This window comes from Prosopis cineraria, unplaced genomic scaffold, assembly GCF_029017545.1.
Source record: "Prosopis cineraria cultivar Desert tree isolate PC_DT_omini unplaced genomic scaffold, ASM2901754v1 PC6, whole genome shotgun sequence".
Taxonomy (NCBI): Eukaryota; Viridiplantae; Streptophyta; class Magnoliopsida; order Fabales; family Fabaceae; genus Prosopis; species Prosopis cineraria.
This window is the reverse complement of record NW_026555337.1, coordinates 8,413,960-8,431,851: the sequence shown is the minus strand read 5'-3', so window position 1 is coordinate 8,431,851 and position 17,892 is coordinate 8,413,960. Positions and strand designations below refer to the sequence as shown.

The 17,892-nt window shown below is 31.7% G+C and overlaps 2 protein-coding genes and 1 long non-coding RNA gene across 5 annotated transcripts; 2 read left to right on the top strand and 1 right to left on the bottom strand.

Moving 5' to 3' along the window:
• Positions 1 to 2,216: 2,216 nt before the first annotated feature.
• On the top strand, positions 2,217 to 4,479 carry LOC129312666 (NAC transcription factor 56). 2 transcript variants are annotated; one of them, XM_054955341.1, is made up of 4 exons: positions 2,217 to 2,507; positions 2,721 to 3,028; positions 3,363 to 3,987; positions 4,061 to 4,479. In XM_054955341.1, the coding sequence occupies exons 1-3, from the start codon at positions 2,324 to 2,326 to the stop codon at positions 3,957 to 3,959; spliced, it is 1,089 nt and encodes a 362-aa protein (XP_054811316.1). In that variant the 5' UTR covers positions 2,217 to 2,323; the 3' UTR covers positions 3,960 to 3,987; positions 4,061 to 4,479. The 2 variants fall into 2 exon arrangements, with proteins under 2 accessions (XP_054811316.1, XP_054811315.1); XM_054955340.1 differs by having other exon boundaries at positions 3,363 to 4,479.
• Positions 4,480 to 10,637: 6,158 nt separating this feature from the next.
• Positions 10,638 to 11,503, top strand: LOC129314482 (uncharacterized). Its single transcript, XM_054957927.1, has one exon. It carries the CDS (start codon positions 10,806 to 10,808, stop codon positions 11,160 to 11,162), a length of 357 nt encoding a protein of 118 aa, XP_054813902.1. The 5' UTR covers positions 10,638 to 10,805; the 3' UTR covers positions 11,163 to 11,503.
• Positions 11,504 to 12,209: 706 nt separating this feature from the next.
• On the bottom strand, positions 12,210 to 15,447 carry LOC129314483 (uncharacterized). Of its 2 annotated transcripts, none has more exons than XR_008594127.1 (3): positions 15,108 to 15,447; positions 12,623 to 12,777; positions 12,210 to 12,482 (listed from the first exon to the last, which is right to left on the bottom strand). It is a non-coding gene; the product is annotated as an uncharacterized LOC129314483 (long non-coding RNA). The 2 variants fall into 2 exon arrangements; XR_008594126.1 differs by having other exon boundaries at positions 12,644 to 12,777.
• Positions 15,448 to 17,892: the final 2,445 nt, after the last annotated feature.

Genomic DNA, 17,892 nt, shown 5'->3' with positions numbered 1-17,892 from the left:
TGATGTAATTAACAATATTTTTTAATTGAAATATCTTATGGAATAGAGATAAATATAAAAAAATTAAAAAATTAATTATTTTAAGTTCGTCTAATGTTTAAGACAAAAAAAAAATTTCTTTGTATTAAGGACTGTGTGGTGGGACGATCGTAAATCTTAATTAATTCATTGACAATAATTATTACGTGTGGGGGAAATTAATCTGAGTCTAGGGTTTCATTTCATACTTTATTGTTAGCTGGAGTTGAATGTGATGTAAGCTGTGAGGTTAGGAATGGGGTCATATGAAGTGACTTAAAGTGGGACCATCTGGTCGATCAAAATATTCAAATGAACCAGCATTTGGACCCCACTCTTTGCTTCATTATTTATCCCTTTATCTTCATTTTATTATCCTCCACCCGTTCTGATTTGGACCATTTTCTCATGCATGTAACAGCGATACTTTTTTTTTCTTAAATGAAGATAAAATAAATATCTTAAATATTACATGAACCAGTATATGATCCCATCCATTAATTAACATTTTAACCTTAGAACAAGGTTAAATTAAACACTATTTTGATATTTAATTATTACCGCGGGTCTTTTTCTTGTCAAGTCAAGCGACCGGTTCAATGCTAAAAATAAAAGTTTGAAATCAATTAAATCAAAACAACTCAGTAAGGCTGGTTTGAGTATCTCAAAATTGAAAAGCAAAATTATTTAGATGAGTACGTATTTTCCAGCTCAAACACTTTTTGATTTAGGACTAATTATAAGAAGTGGACTTTATGGTAAATGCGAGTCAATTGGAGCATACCGCAATTAGATTCGGGCGATATATAGAGATGGAAATAAAAAAAATAGAAAAAGTCACCTGTCAAAACCAACAAATATAAATCCAAACTCAAAAACAATGATCTCTCAATTTCCTTTTTTAATATTTATATTTGGAGAAAAAGATAAGGAAATTTTTTTCATTTTTAAAATTTCCTCTTTAAAATTCATTTTTCATATAATTAATTATTAAAATATATATATTCTATATTATTTATTTAGAAAATTAAGTGTAAATTCATTTTCTTATTTTTTAAACTACGATAAAAAGATTATAGACTGAACTCTTTTGAGTAGTAATTATATCTATAAAATAAGTTTAAATGATAATATATGTATGTATGTACTCCTCTCCATATATATATATATATATGTACTCCAATACGATGAAGGGTTACGTTGCTCCGAGTTTACAAACTTTAAAATGGAAATATTAATTTAAATTAGCTATTTGGTTCATTTATAAGTAATATCCTTGTTATTTAAAATCTCATGCCTGAGTTATTAGCACTTTAGAATATTTTTCATTTTATTAATTTAAATATATGGAAAACTTTTTTTAAAAAAGATAACTTGCCCAAAGTATAATATAGTATAATCTTCTTTTTAACCCGATTATAAATTGATCTAAATTGATACGATAGGATTACATAGCTTTATGTTTAAAGAAGTTTATATTGTGGAGCATTGTTTATAATTTTTATCTATTAATCATTGAAAATATTAAAAAAAAATCTCAACTTAGTCAAAGGAAGACTCTTAACTCATAAGCGGCAATATAACTCGGATTATGAATTAATGATGTGCTTAACCGTTCCCCATAGTGGAAAGTGGGCCAGTGGGTCCATTTATTTATCATGAATATTGGATTTTTGTTATTCGTCCCCACTCTACCTCCTTACCCTAATCTGACCCTTCACCATTTTAATATATATATTTTTTGTTTTCCCACCAAGCCAAAAGAAAAATTATGTCATTAATAATTTAAAATATGAGAAAAATAAAAAAAGAAATAAAAGAAAATGACCTCAAAGGGTGTGGTATCTTTTTGTTAGCTTCTGTGGGTCCCACCTACGTGTCAACCCATCATCGATCAAATTACACGTGTCGACCTCTCGACCAACTCATTTCAAGTTTGCGTCACCGTCAGCTACCCCGCGCTCCTCCGTTGCACTCGCAGCCATCTCCTCAGCCACCTCACAGTTATTCTCGTCCTACGCTCAACCATGTAGCTGACCCATTATATGAAAAGACAAAGGTACCATTTATTTCTGACGTGTCACGTAGCAAATGGAAAATCCTAAAGAGACCCATTGGGCGCTTCCGTACTTGATTATTCTCGATCTCACATGCTCATAAAAGAATTAGCTTCACTTCTTGAGAGAAATATATAATATCTGTGCGAACAAAAATTTCTCTCTCTAACATGGTCTTCCCTGGTCGGCATAGCCACACCTTGAATCGTAACCGTTCGAACGCGACTCAGTGAAGGCTTCAAGCTACCATGGAGAGCACCGAATCGTCGACCGGTTCGCAGCAGCCAAACCTGCCCCCGGGTTTCCGGTTCCACCCGACCGATGAAGAGCTCGTTGTTCACTACCTCAAGAAGAAGGCGTCCTCTGCTCCTCTCCCCGTCGCGATCATCGCCGAGGTCGATCTCTACAAGTTCGATCCATGGGAACTCCCAGGTACGCCCAATTCTAATCAGTAATAATAGATAAAGGACACAATAGGGTATGCGATATTAAATATATATTAAATTAAATCCTATCTGATACGAAAATATGTGATTTGATTTCTAACAGTATCAATGTTCCCTGGATTAGATTGAATTCTTATTGGTGTGGACTGATATGTTTTTACTATTATTATTATTATTATTATTTTGGTGATTTTTACAGCTAAAGCAGCCTTTGGAGAGCAGGAATGGTACTTTTTTAGCCCGAGGGATAGGAAGTACCCAAACGGAGCTAGGCCAAACAGGGCCGCGACATCTGGGTATTGGAAGGCCACAGGAACTGATAAGCCTGTATTGACATCAAACGGAAACCAGAAGGTTGGGGTGAAGAAAGCTTTGGTTTTCTATGGAGGGAAGCCGCCGAGAGGGATCAAAACCAACTGGATCATGCATGAATACAGGCTTGCTGATAATAAGCCTAACAATAAGCCTCCGGGTTGTGACTTGGGCAACAAGAAGAACTCTCTCCGGGTAATCATCCTTCTCCCTCAAATCTGCTTTGTCTTTCTTATTCATCTCAGAAATCAGGCACCTCAAACTGCATCTAAACTCACAGAGTCTAGCTCTATCCCTGATCGCAATATGCCTGATTTCACCAGGCCGGTTGATCGTATCTACTCTCTATGTACGCTTTCTAGTTTTGTTTTAGTTTTCAGCATATGGCCTTCTCCATCTATTCTCCTTGTCACAATCAGATCAATTATCTTTGAATCTTTAGATCGATCTAGTCTCATTTTAATACGTGTTTTATTAGTTATAGTTTTTGATGGGTGATTTATTCTGTGATTCTTGTTCATGTTTATAGCTAGATGATTGGGTGCTGTGCCGAATATACAAGAAGAGCAACGCACACAGGTCGCCTTTGGACCATGACGATTCATCGATGGATGATATGATTGGCGGGGTTCCTCCTTCGATCAACGTTGGACAGATGAACGCCAGATTCCATCTTTCGAAGATGTCCACAACAACCTACGGCGGATGTGGATCGTTATTGCTAGACACAAACGACGACCATAACTTACTGGAAGGGGTTGTCGCCACCACCACCAACAACAATGGAATCAACACAGATCTTCCTAATTTGATCCCTGCTATGGGTGCTGGAGCCTCCTCTTCAAACCTTTCTACTTCCATCACAAACCTACCTTCTAAACGAACACTGCCATCGCTGTACTGGAACGCCGATGAGGATCTGGCCGGAATCGCCTCAAAAAGATTGAGTTTGGACAATAATGAGAATGGTGGGTGCAGTGGCGGCGGCGGGGTTACTACTGTTGGTGCTAGTTCTATTGCCTCTCTGCTAAACCAGCTTCCACAGACTCCTCCAGTGGTAGGATCTATAGGAGATGGGCTATTTCGGGCACAGTATCAAATTCCTGGAATGCATTGGTATGCTTAAGAGAGGAAGATTAATGAAGCTCGTGATGGTACATATGATTGTGATTGTAAAGAGATTGGGAGCATTAATTAGTGGGGTTACTGAGATTTTGGTTGTTTTAGGAGATTGGAAGGGAGTCATCAGTTTGATACCAGCAGAGAGATTGATCGATCTTGTCTTCTTCAACAATCGGTGCTGTAGCTGCAAAAAGTATACTATTACATTATAAGGTGAGGTCGTGGATATTGTTTTTAATTATTATTGGCAGAATTATATAGATCAGCGTTAATTATGCAGATTTATATATAGGTATTTGGTTGTTTTTGTTGATATATATATTTATATGTGTGAAGAAATATATTGAGGGTTTTATGCATCTTCATGTACAAAAACTTCAACAGTTAAACGGTTAAAAAAACGAGGAATATTGAGCTATCTTTTTTATACTTTGCTTTAGGAGATACAATACAGGACTTTGTACAGAGATTATATACTGTAGAACTCTATTGGTGCAAATGATATTCTAATGAGCTATAGAATATGTATATGCATTCATATAATTTTATTTGTTATGATATAATTTTCACCATCGGCACTTCTCATATATATCAACATAGGTTGCAGCAGTAATTTATTCTCATTTATGTTCTCTCATTTCTGAACTTGATTTTTGGTACATCTATAACTTGTATTTTTCATTTAGTGCTTGGTTATTCTACAAAAATTTCGAGATAAAAATAAATAAATAAATATAAAGTTTTTATGACATTAATAATATCAAATCTTGCCAAGTGTAAATACCTCTTCTCTTTTATTTTATTTAAATGATTTTCTAGCTGGCCCAAACGTTTTCCATGTTTGAGCAAGTTGATCCACCGGGTAAATACAAATAAAGTTTGTCATTTTTTTCCAGCTTTTATTGTTAAAGATGTTGGCTTGTCTTGTAATGATTAATCCTTATCTCTTTACTATTCTTCTCGTCACCACCAATACACCAAAACCATAAACCCCTCACAAATTTATGTAGTTCAGAAACAGCCTCACATCTGCAGAAAGTTTTAAACTCTTCATTGTTTAGCCCTGTGAACATGACATGCAGCTAGCAGATGTAACTGCGGGTATGTGCGACATAGAGAGAGTGATAACAGCTAGTGCAGTGATAGTGTTTGTCACTTGCTCTAAAGATAGATTTTGAAGCTCAAACAAAAGAATTTTCAAATCAGCAACCAATCACATAAAGGCTTTTTTGAGGATGGTAAGAAGAAAAGCTCAAGCATTTATATATATGTATATATAGAAGAATTATTTTTGAGAAAGATGATTTCTTTGTTATTATATATTGAGATCTACCCACACACTGAAATTGATCGATTTCAATCTGAAAAGGGTTTCAAGATATTTGAGCATGCATGGGCGTCATTTTCTGAAGGTGGGGCTAATGATAAGACAAAATTAGAAAGCATATTCCATATATAATCTTGAGGTTAAACAAATAGACAATTACAGAGTGTAGCTCATACACACCATAGCTAGCAGCTAGCTTAGCTAAATGGTAGCTATCTATCTCTTTCTTTCTTGCTTTCTAGCTGACTTTGAAGGGACCATTTCTTGCTATCATCTTAAAGGAATCATTATCCTAAAACCACACAAATTAAATACCCTTTAATTGCGCCATTCCCTTTTAAGGAAAGATTACAAATCAACTTTATGAAATATGGAATCCTATTATGCTTGTTTTGGAATAGATATCGCCACCATGAAATGCACTATTGTTGCTATTCATATCCTTCACATATTTATATGGTTGAGATGCCTTTTGCATATACTATGTACACGACTATGAAATCTCATCTGTTAATTAACTCTGATTATTTATAATCGATAGTATCCACATAACCTACTTCTATTCCTGAATATGACTCAATTATTATTATATATAACTTATTGTGTGACACACACACACACACAACTATTTAATAGATATAATAATTATGTGAATAATCATGATATATTCATGATATTTGACTCTTTAGTTTTATTTTCAGATTACATCTCACTTAATTGACGAATAATAATTACGAGAGTATATCCAAATATTAAGTCATCTTTATTTTAGTACTATAAAAAAAAAACTGAATGGTAAGTAATCGATAGTACCCACATAACCTACTTCTATTCCTGAATATGACTCAATTATTATTATATATAACTTATTGTGACACACACACACACACACAACCATTTAATAGATATAATAATTATGTGAATAATCATGATATATTCATGATATTTGACTCTTTAGTTTTATTTTCAGATTACATCTCACTTAATTGACGAATAATAATTACGAGAGTATATCCAAATATTAAGTCATCTTTATTTTAGTACTATAAAAAAAAACTGAATGGTAAGTATATTATATATAAAAAGTTGAATGATTAACACACCTCGACAAATTACATGAAGGCAGACTAATTTCTTTTATGACTAGGCAAAAGTTAATTGTAATCATAATTATAATTATAGTCCATCCAATACATATATACATGCCTTCTCAAATCTAATAAATCAATTGTAGCCCTAATCTTGATGAGGTCTACATCGGATCGGCAGGAGAACATGGGGAATTTTTAAAGGGATTGAGTGGTTTTGAATATTGATGGTGATGAGATAGATTAGATATTGACTTGTTGCAACTCAATGTTGACGGTGAAGATAATAATCACAACATTTTGAAAAAAAAAAATTATGGATGCAAAAAAGTTAAGAATAATGAGTGTTGAGAATGAAATGTGAAGGTGGTATGATATAGGCAACTAGTAAGAATTCCATGCAAAAGGTAGGGTTTCAATGATATGGAAAGCCATCAGCCTCAACTTGTATTTGCGTCAATCTTATCCTATTCTTCGGCGCTGACCCACCTCTTGCCATTTATTATTTGATAATAAAAGATATTATTATTATTAATTATATTTATTTAATCATCGACAACAGGAAAATATGCATAGGTTTTACTTGAGACCAAAAGGGAACATGAATGTTTACGTTCACTAATGATGATTTCCCTCAACATCTAACAGATCGCTATGTTGGTTCAAAATAAAAGTTTTTGGAAAGAATTTCAAATTAATATTATCAATAGTTATTTGACATTTATGAAAATTTCTATGTTATTCGTAACCTAAAATATATTAAAATCTACTAAATATATTTTTTCCTTTTTTGGATAAATATTTCTTTATTTGAATATTAGTTTATGGTTATAAAGGAAGTTATTTTATAATTTTATATATTATTTAAAAATATTAAATTAATTATAACTTGTCCATTCAACTACAATTTAATTATTAACCCTGAAATTAATGGATCTAGAGAAAAAGAACCATCATTAGTGGATACAGACATTCAAGTTCCACCAAAAGGTGATTAAAAAATTGTCAAGTGTAATTAATTTAATTAGCACCAAGGTTGTTTCTTAAAGTTTTACTTCAGTATTATTTATTTATGTCAAAAACCATAAATTTAATTTTATTTTAAAAATTTATTAAACTTATAATAACAACTAATTATGCCAATTAATTTATATTAAATTAAGTTGCAATTAATTAATAATCACACACACACACACACTCTTAAATTAGCATAGCTCCCGTCGTGTGTTGGACGGAGTATGTGAGAAATGAGTTATATTATTCACCGCTCATAAGGTTATATTTCAGACACATATTTCACAACATTTTTTCAGGGGAAGGAGTTTTTTAAATTAAGTGAAAGTACTATCTACAGATATACATAAACATATTTCAATATTTTAGTCAAAATAAGTATGTTTTTGTAACTTGTTTTGAGCTTTCACTCTAGTTTTGTTTTAAGAAAAAAAAAACAGAGAAAAAGGAGGGAGATTATATTTCATAAAATCAGGCTTATATAATTAACGAGGCTCAATAAATAATTGTAAAGATAATGTATTTAATATTGCTAAAATAAAACATCCATAACTCTTGACCTATAGCTAAGGGCAGATAAAAGTTAATTATGGTCATTTACATACATCAGGATTCATGAATATTCTTGACTAATCTTTAAACTTGTACATGATATTATTTGCAGTATAGTACGCAATGTTAAATGATAAATTTGCTCTTAAATTATACATCCAAGAGCATTCTTTTTATAGATATAAAAGCACACACAATATTTCTTTTTAACATTTCAAAATGGTGCAATATTTCTTATAGTAGTAATAAATGTTAACTTTGATAATTGATTGACCAAAAATTATTAAAAAAGGATATCAAAAGATACAAAAAAGACTAATAAAATTACAAAGGGAATAATGTTACTTATTTGTAATTTTCTTAGTCTTTTTCTATAAATTTTAAGGTTATTTTCTGTATTTTTTTATCATTAAAGTTAATATTTATTAATAATAAGAGTAATATTATACTATTTTGAAATGCTGAAGAGCGCGCGCGCGCACACAAAAACGATACAATACAAAGTATCTTATAGAAGGTTTGTACTACAATACAGAGCATCTTATAGAAGGCTTGTTTATTCTAAAATATAGGACAATATGTAAATTTTGTAATTGCTTTTTTAATTATAACCATATTTCACTTATTGTTCTTTAAAAAAAAAATGATATATTGAAGTTTCAATTGTTATTATCAAAACATTAATCGAATCTTATTCTTCAATAAAGTAGTTACCTATTTTCAAACTAATCTTATCTTTCCATATTTATCTCTATTAAATATCCTATAATAAATATAAAGTCACTATTAATAGGAATATTTTTAAAAAAAAAGATAATGATTACACCTCAAAAGACTAAAAATGCCTTACATTTTTTAATATTTAACTCCTCAAAAAATGTCTCATATTTTTGAATGAATGGATTATATAAAGTAATTAATGAAAGTATAATTTAAAAGATATAATTTTTTTAAAAATTAAAATTTGAACTAACAATTTTCGAGAGAAAAGTAAATTAGTTATCAATACCTTTTATTTTGTTTTTCAATCCTGGGAGTACACATACAAGAGATCCTGTGTGTGTGTGTGTGTATAAATGTATGTTATGTAGATATTAATGTCAAAACTCCATCACACGTCTCAATTACTTATCTTTGCCCTGTATTTAGGGCCGGAACTATTTCCAAATTAATTCACGTGATTCCATGAATCTAAAGAATTAACGCAGGAATAAGATATATACAAAGTTTAAAAGCTTTTAAATGTGTTATAATTTATAAACATTAATTTATAAAATGACGACGAATTTCATATGGGGAAAAGAGAATTTGATTTTTTTTAAATCTATCATAAAGAAATATATACAAAAATTTAATTTAATTGAATTTATTTTTTATTTTAAATTGTAATATGCATACAAAAAAGAATCAATTTTTTTTCCAGGAACTATAATAAATCTTCATACATTGCATAGGGCTTATTTAACCTTAGCCTTTTAAATGACATAAAAAAAGGCAATATTAAAATGATTTTAATAGACATACTTGCGACACAAAAATGCGCCATAAACCTTAATTGAATTCTCAAAGAAAAATAGATAGAAAATAAGTGAGAATGGATTGGATGGAAAAGACCAAAGTCAGGAGAGAGGAATGAGTCCAAGAATTTTCTCATTTCATTCCGCAACTTATGGGCTGCGCCGCTTCCAAGCCCACGAATTCAATTAAGATAGTTTCTCATTAAAAACAATTAGGTGAGTTACTTTTGATACACGCAATTTCAAGAATTGGGTATTTATTTTATATAAATTTTCATTACGTCATTTATTTGTTATTAATAATAATTGATAATAGTTATTTGTAGTTTATAATTGGTGTGTAGGTTGAAGTTTAAAAACGAAGCCTAATTAGATGGGTTTCCATACGTGGCATGAAATTTAAAGAATGAACGATATTTATTTACAATTTTTTCACCAAAAAACTACTAACACTGTTTTTTTTAAATAAAAAATTGTTGTTTTGAAGATTTTATGATTTTTTAATTTAGAATTATAATAATTACAACTTTAGGTTATTTTGCCCTTTATAAACATGAAAGAGTTCGACCAAAATAATAATAATAATAAACATGAAGAGAGTATTTAAATTGATTTTTATTTTATTAATTAATTAACATTGTTGGCAAAAAAATAATTGTTTAATACTAATAATTTATAATAACCTTGACTTAGATTTGATATTTTATAGAGCTTAATAATAAATATTAATAATCTATACTAATAAATATATAATTTTTTAAGTTAAAATTATAATATTTTGTGTAATATGGAGATTAATCAATTTTTTATTTAATTATTTGACTTGGTCAAGTTGAAGTCTTATCGAGTTTAATTATACATGCTTTTTTAAAAAAATAAGAAATGCTCTTTTTTACATTTGGACTCAAATTTGATGCATAATTTCTTCCACTAGACTCACCTCTCATGTAATCTCCCTTTTCCATTTTGCTTACGGGGAATAACCGAATAAATGCATACTTTATTTCACGCTGTGAAATAAACTGAGGAATGAGGACAAGTCAGAGCTCAAACGTGTTGCCTCGTCACCACTCGCTTTCTGGTCATCTTCAAGACTTCAACCAATCCCCATTACCTTACCAAGTCTTGGTCAAGCCATTCATATTTGGATTTTGGAAGCATTTTTTGTTTATCCTTCCTCCTTCCTTCCTTCCTTCCTTCCTAAGTCTTTCCTTGTCTATAAGTTCCCCAAACTCACTATTCTATACCCAGAACCACAGCCTTAAGGAGTCTATTCCTTCGTCTATATTACTTTCCAAATATAATTCAAGTCCCGTCAACCAGACCAGAGCTTCAGGAAATTCAATTTCAGAATGATTGACAGTGCTAGTACCCTTCGGAGGCAAATTAAAAAAAGCCCTGAGCTTTCTTCAAAATCTTCACTTTACGGAATCAAAATGGACGAGCTTAGTCTTGATCGGAAACACGGTCTCTTGCCGATGTCATCTCCGCGGCCCAGGCCACGCCCTCCTTGCACTTGCTCGAACCGGCCCGGTTCGGTCCGGTGCACGCTTCATGGGTACGCGGTGCCGGAGAGGATGTTGAAGAAGCGTCCGACCAGCCAGGAGATCTTGAGGAGGGCTTTAACGCCGCCACCGCGAAGGTTGAAACTTAGGTGGTTGAATTTCCGGCCGACTCCGAGCAGGCTCTCTGTCATGTCCATGGCTTGATTTTTGATCTGGTTTGGTAATTATTGGATAAGTTGTGTAATATTGCTTGCATTTACTGTAATTATATTATTCTTTTGTTCATCTCGCTAGCTAATCCTTCAATCCTGCGATTACAAGTTACTTTCTTATAAGATGGTAATTCGGTGATTCCTTATTTCCTTATGAAATCCGAATCCCCTATTGTGTACCTCAATTACTGAAGTCACAAAGTTACAAATATAACCCTATTCATGAGCGTTCTCGTGTATGTAAATTCACGTGTAAGGCATCCATCTTCTGTTTCGTTTGAAATTGTATGTTTGCAACGAGAGATCCATCAATAAGAAACCCATATTTGTAAACCTGGAAATGGGAATTACTTGGTGTTCTTTTTACACGACACACACTTGTCAATTGTCACGGTAATCTGTGTTAGGAAAGTCATGTTCTGTTCCTGTCTTCCTGACAAACGTGTCAGTACTGCAGAGAACTAAAATAAATTATGGGTGATGCGAAAATCATGTCATGAGATCGCCTTTTGAAATTTAGTTGTTTTCTCTATAGTTTTCAGACTTATCAGCCAATTTACAAGAAGGGAAAAAAACGTATGCCAGTGACATGTCTCTCTCTTCGAGTTTGAGTTGGTTTTGTGTAGCTCTGATGTTCTGTTCAAGGGCAATGTATTGACATCCTTACAAGAGAAAATGAATTTGATCTACTTGGCCATGATCCAAATCACGATGTGTTGAGTTACAGCAAAGCAGTATTATAGTAATTGGAAAGAAAAATGCAGTTTAACTTTCTTGCTCATATGATCAAGCAAAAACAGTCTAGGAGTCGGGGGATGATGGAAGAATTAGTATTTTGTTAGAACGTAATTAAATTGATGACATCGCTCAGACATATTAACTACTTCTTGATAGATGCTTACAACTCCAGAACTGCAATATTTCTGTTATGTCCTACAGTTTCAAATTTCATTTTATGACAGTAATCAACCAGATATAAGAACATGTAATTCAATATGAGAAACTGATTTTAGGCATGACAAGATCAGACTCTGTAAGATTTATCCTAGTATAAAGAATGGGTATTGGATTGATGCAATTTCATTTGTTTGCTCATGTCATAAGGTAAAAAGACAGACATGACTTCTGTTCATACTTTGGGATTTGGACTGTTGACAGTTGAAGCAGCAGCTACGACTAAATCAAAGACCATTTGGTTGTTTCATTTATTTATCTGTTCAAGTTGTGGCAGACAATCAGCAAATATTTGTTCATCAGACTATCTTCTTGTTTGTTCCAGCTAGTGATTTTGCTGTGTCTTGCCAATACTAATCTGGAGACAAAGCTGAGGATAGGTGAGTGTGCGTTTGTATTGCCAAAATCTTCTTTGTTGTTTTCCCAACAGCATGGAGAAGCCCCCCCCCCCACCAAAAAGAAAATAAAAAAAAAAGAATGTACAGTACACGCACATACCGACCGATATACAGGTCCTACCTGTGTGCCTTCACCTCCAACGCAAACTTAAGCAGAAGGATCTGTAGTCTCCTCTGTTTTTAGATTTTCTACCTTTACTACTTTTGATCCACTGCATTGCTTGAACGCTTTCTTTTACTGATTTTCAGTAGATCCTATTACAAAAGATTAAACAAACCAAGTTAATCATGAACACACGCACATGTATGTATATTGATGAAGAAACATTACACTGGAACATATAAGGTTCTGCAATAGACTTAATGTGAGAAGGTACTTCAATATCTTATCCCTTACAAATTTTCTAATATCAAGTGAATCTGTTCAGATATTTAGGTGCCGCATAATGCAATCTATGTAACCGATTTTACTTAATAGGATACGCCATGTTGTGAATAAAGCTGTTATAATTGTTATCTGGAAGGAGAAACTACAAGGTTCATATTGTTTTCAATAGTAGATTTGTAGATGATTGTTTTTTTTTTTTTAACAAGTCTTTTTTCATTTATAAGACTTTAATTTGAGACTTTTATTTAAATATCATAAAGTCCTTTCTACCTGACTCATTTAACATTAGTAGATGATTGTGTATTTTTGTGCATTGTACAAGACTACAAGTCTACTTGTTGACAGTGAGGAGTGGGAATTCGGGCTTTTTAACAATGAAATGAGAGAAGGTAGAAGCCAAGCCAATCATCATCAGTATTCAGTATCATGACCTGGCGAGCAAGTTTCTCCAACATCATCATCCTCTGCTAATTAAGCAGGTATTTTTACAGATAATGTTGTCCTCACATATCTCCACATACATATCGCATATTCTTACAAATTATGATTATGTTCAGGTTTATAATGATAATTAAGACCCCATTGAGACCAAAATAATAATTTTCAGTGAATAACATTCCAATATTTATGAAGTTTAAAAGGATAAAATGAAAAAATAATAATGATTATAAAATCAAAGAGACAACAATTTCATATAAAATATTTCATAAGCTTTGAAATTAATAAATTATACATATAGCCATGAATAAAATCTTAACCATTAAATTTATAATACTAATTATCCTTATCACTTGATCTTAAGAAGATAAATAAATAGAATAAATAAATATAGTAATATTTACTACTTAAACCAATGGAGTATGTAATCACCAAATTATTTAAAAATCATGTTTTCGGGGACTTATCAAAACAATTAATTAGCAAATATGGACACACAATTCACAAGAGTAAATAACCGAATATGGCTTATCCCATAAAGACAAACGTGGATACACAGTCCACGAGAGTAAGTAACCTAACGTAGTTGAAGCCACGAGACAAATGTGGACACATGATCTATGAGAGTGACTACCCAGACGTAGTCAAAGCCACGAAACAAACGCAGGTACAAGACCCAAGAATAACAGACGTGAGAATAGAGCTCACAAAAATCGAACTAACTAGTTATTGACCATGACGCGTCAAGAGCTAACGAGAGTACCACTAGCAACCAATGTTCTATATAAAGTCCCTTTTAAATTCATTTTCAAACATGCGAGAAAATCATCACTTTCAAAATTATAATTTTCTCTTCTCAATATCAAACTTACATGACTTGTATAAAATATCTATGCTTCTAAATATGAAAATTCATAACTAATATCTCATAAACTTTTTCACCAATTTTCATTATTGCCTTTATCAGATTAAAAAAAACTACTAAAATTTATAAAAACATTTTCATCAATCTAAAAAGTAAATGTTGTGGCTTCTAGAGCTAGAGTAACATAACAAAAGGAATCAATACTAGAAATATATTTGTTACATGTAAATTATTTAAAATAACATTTTGATAAAAATAAGATTTGCTAGTAAATTAATTGAGATGTTATTCACCTAATGAAGGCTTCCCAAAATACAACTTACTTCCAAATCATTCTTCTTGCAATGATACTTGACCTTTAATTTCCTAGTGTCCAAATAATACTATAGTCATTTTCCTATATACATTTTACAACCCAAAGTCTACAGTACAACTTAATTCAAAGTTAAGAATAGATAAATTTTAACTCTTACATTTTTCAAGCATTGCATCAATTATTTCATAAGAACTATAGAGACTAACATATCAGTAGCAATTTAGCTCATGAATCACCTTTCAAGATACCCATTCCAAAAATATGTAATTTAAGTCTCAACTTCCATCATAAAATCTCCTCTATAATATATTAACTATCAACAAGATAACCATCGCAAGTATCTTGCCATTATATGTCAAATTACTCCAACAAGCATTTTACCAAGTTCCCTTCTCTTTCAATCTTATAATTTACAATAAGATTTTACTAAACTTTTAACTACCAAAAAAACCAATTTTAAGCTACAAGAAAAATATTCAGATCTACATTTATCTTCTTTAGGTAACAATCTAGCTATTATCCACTTCACAAATCCAACATCGAGGACGCAAGGAAGAAAGGGGGAAATCTGAACTCACCTAGGAGCAGAGGAAGCAACGAATTGAAGAATTTAAAGCCCTCCTCCCCAGCTCAGAACAACACCGCCGAAAGAAAAAAAAAAACAGAGGGAGAGGAGATGCTCAGCACAACTGATGCGTGAAACTAAGAGGGAGAAGTTCACAAATCAAGCCTCTAGTTACAGTGGTTCAGCTCCTCAAACACCCATCGACGACGATGCTAAACAAGAGAGAATCATATCTTCGACAGTGCAAGGCAAAACGAAAGAAATACTCAGCACCTTGACACTCTTAACAGTGGCAGACGAGCAAAGGAAGAAGATCTTGAAGCACCCACACAGCAGCACGGACGAAGGAGGAAGAGAACGAATGATTAGCAAATTGTGCGAAGCAGGGAAGACGGAAGCAGGGACACACGACAGTACCACCATGGCAGCGCACAAACAGAGGAAAAAGAAGGAAGATTCAGGTGCATCCCTGATGACCGAAGATCAGGAGGATTGAAGAAGAGGGAAACAGTCTCGCGAACTCTAGAAAATTCGAAAAATGCAGAGGGTGACGAAGGATAAAATCTGACGCATCCGGGCGGCCAGGTTTCCGATTCATACTTCCTATATATATTTAGGGCAAAATAAAAATTTCAGGGCGAAATAAAAATAAATCCTCCAACCTGAGGATTTGAACCTGCACTAAAAGTTAAATAGCAAGTTAGCAATAAAGCTTCCGCCAAGCCCCCATATCTTTTTTGTTATAATTCACCCAAAATTAATAAAATTACATTTAAAATTTTAATTAATTCAATTTTTTATTTAAAAATTTAGGTCTTTATAGTGATGAAGGACTGTACTTCTGCATACATATTTATATACAAAAGTCTCCAAGGAAATGTTCGCCTTTTTCATATCGTGCTTCATTTTATGGTTGTCGTTGCTAAGAGGCTCTGAATACTTTAATGCTTCTTTCTTTATTACTTTGTTACTGTTTACTCTTTTTATTTAAAAATATAAGACATGTTTTTAAAAGTTTAATATTAAAAAATGTAAGGTATTTTTAATCTTTCGAAATGTAATTACTGCATTTTTTTTAAAGTGTTTTTATTGATAATGACTTTATATTTATTATAGGGTATTTAATAAAGATAAATATAAAAAGATAGAATTAATTAAAAAATAAGTAATTATTTTATTAAAAAATAAAATTTAATTTTATATTTTTAAACATGGGAGAGAGTATTAAGTTATTATATATGTGCTACCTAACATGTTGGAACCTTACATTGCCGAAGCCGTACGAGTATTATGCTATTTAGGAGCTTTATTGAATACTATTTCGTCATTGCTGTTGAATTGTTTTACGATAAACGGGCGTTGCTTTTTCTTTTTTGGGAATTTTAAAATTAGAATTTATTGTATATTAATGCTTGAAGACTTCATATAAATTCATGATCTATTGGTGCGTAAAATAGAAGTAAAATATATTTAATTAGATGTAATTAAATTTATTTGCTACAATTGAGCCACCAGTTAATTCATGATATAATGGTCATAACTGTTTTTTTTTTGAAAATATAATCATTAGTCCTTATAATTTTATCAAATTTTTTTAAATTTTTATATTTTTTTTCAGTAGAATAACAAGAAAATTATAGAGACCTGAATAACAAAAGTCACTTAATTTTGGTAAAATTATAAGAACTTAAAATACTAAAAAATTATAGAAACTAAAACCAAAACCCAATAAAATTATTAAGATTAATGATTATGTTTTTTCCTCTTTTTAAAAAAAAATTTATAACATATGAAACTTCACTGTTTCATAATTGCAAGATATCATAATGTCTTTCAATTAATGATCAAAAAGGAAAAAAAATAGAGAGGTAGAGAGACATTAAAGGAGTAGCATAATAGAGGCCCAAATTCCTCGTTAACTTAAAAAGTTAAAGGTGTAAGCTTACAGGTCATTTTCCACTTACATGATCTCTCATTAAACTCAATTCTATTTAATGTAAGAAATTTCCGCTTGTGCCATCAATGAGTTTCAACCTGGACTTCCATTGCTTTTGCGCACAAGTCGGCCTGTCGAAACTAGTAGTACCAACCCGAAATCTTGAGATTCAAATCACAAATCTCTAGTTTGAAGTTTCAGCTTCTAACGTAGTCTTCATACAAGTAATAAGTCACAAGAGGGCTCTATAGCATTTGTTGGGAACGCAGAAGCAGCAGGAACACCGCCTGAAAATAAAAGGGAGTGTGCAAACTAAGTCAAGCGCAGAAAGGGGATGCATATCAATGGTCTCTACACCACATTTTAATTCAAGTTTGTGAATTTATAGGTTATTCCACTTTTATATCTTTTATTAAACTCAATTCTACCTATTATATGAGACTTTTTCGCTTATTCCTACATTAAATCAAATTCACTTTTGTCCCAAAAAAAAAAATTCAAATTCACTCGTACTCGTACACCTTCACAAACTTTTTAATAATTTGATAAAATGCTATTAAATAGTTAAAAAAATACATAAATTTATATATAAATAATATATATATATATATAGGTAAAAGATGTTATTTATTATCAAACCTTTTAAAAGAAGGAATGGTAAAAACTATAGGAGTTCAAATCCCAACTTTTGTGTATGTGTAGCAACTTAGTTGAGAGATATTTATTATTTAATTTCATTATCTCAAGGAAGATAACCTCTGTAGTTAGCAAAACTTATGCCTTATATTAACATATCAATAGGTGTTGGTCTTAGTAGAAGAGGTTATGGCTGGTTAAGTACGAGGTCTCAAATTTGAGTCCA

Excerpts from the sequence above, each read along its gene's own strand:
- LOC129312666 (XM_054955341.1), top strand. The coding sequence starts at position 2,324 with ATGGAGAGCACCGAATCGTCGACCGGTTCGCAGCAGCCAAACCTGCCC. Across the intron at positions 2,508-2,720 it reads CGATCCATGGGAACTCCCAG|CTAAAGCAGCCTTTGGAGAG; the intron begins GTACGCCCAATT and ends TGATTTTTACAG. Across the intron at positions 3,029-3,362 it reads ACAAGAAGAACTCTCTCCGG|CTAGATGATTGGGTGCTGTG; the intron begins GTAATCATCCTT and ends TCATGTTTATAG.
- LOC129314482 (XM_054957927.1), top strand. The coding sequence starts at position 10,806 with ATGATTGACAGTGCTAGTACCCTTCGGAGGCAAATTAAAAAAAGCCCT.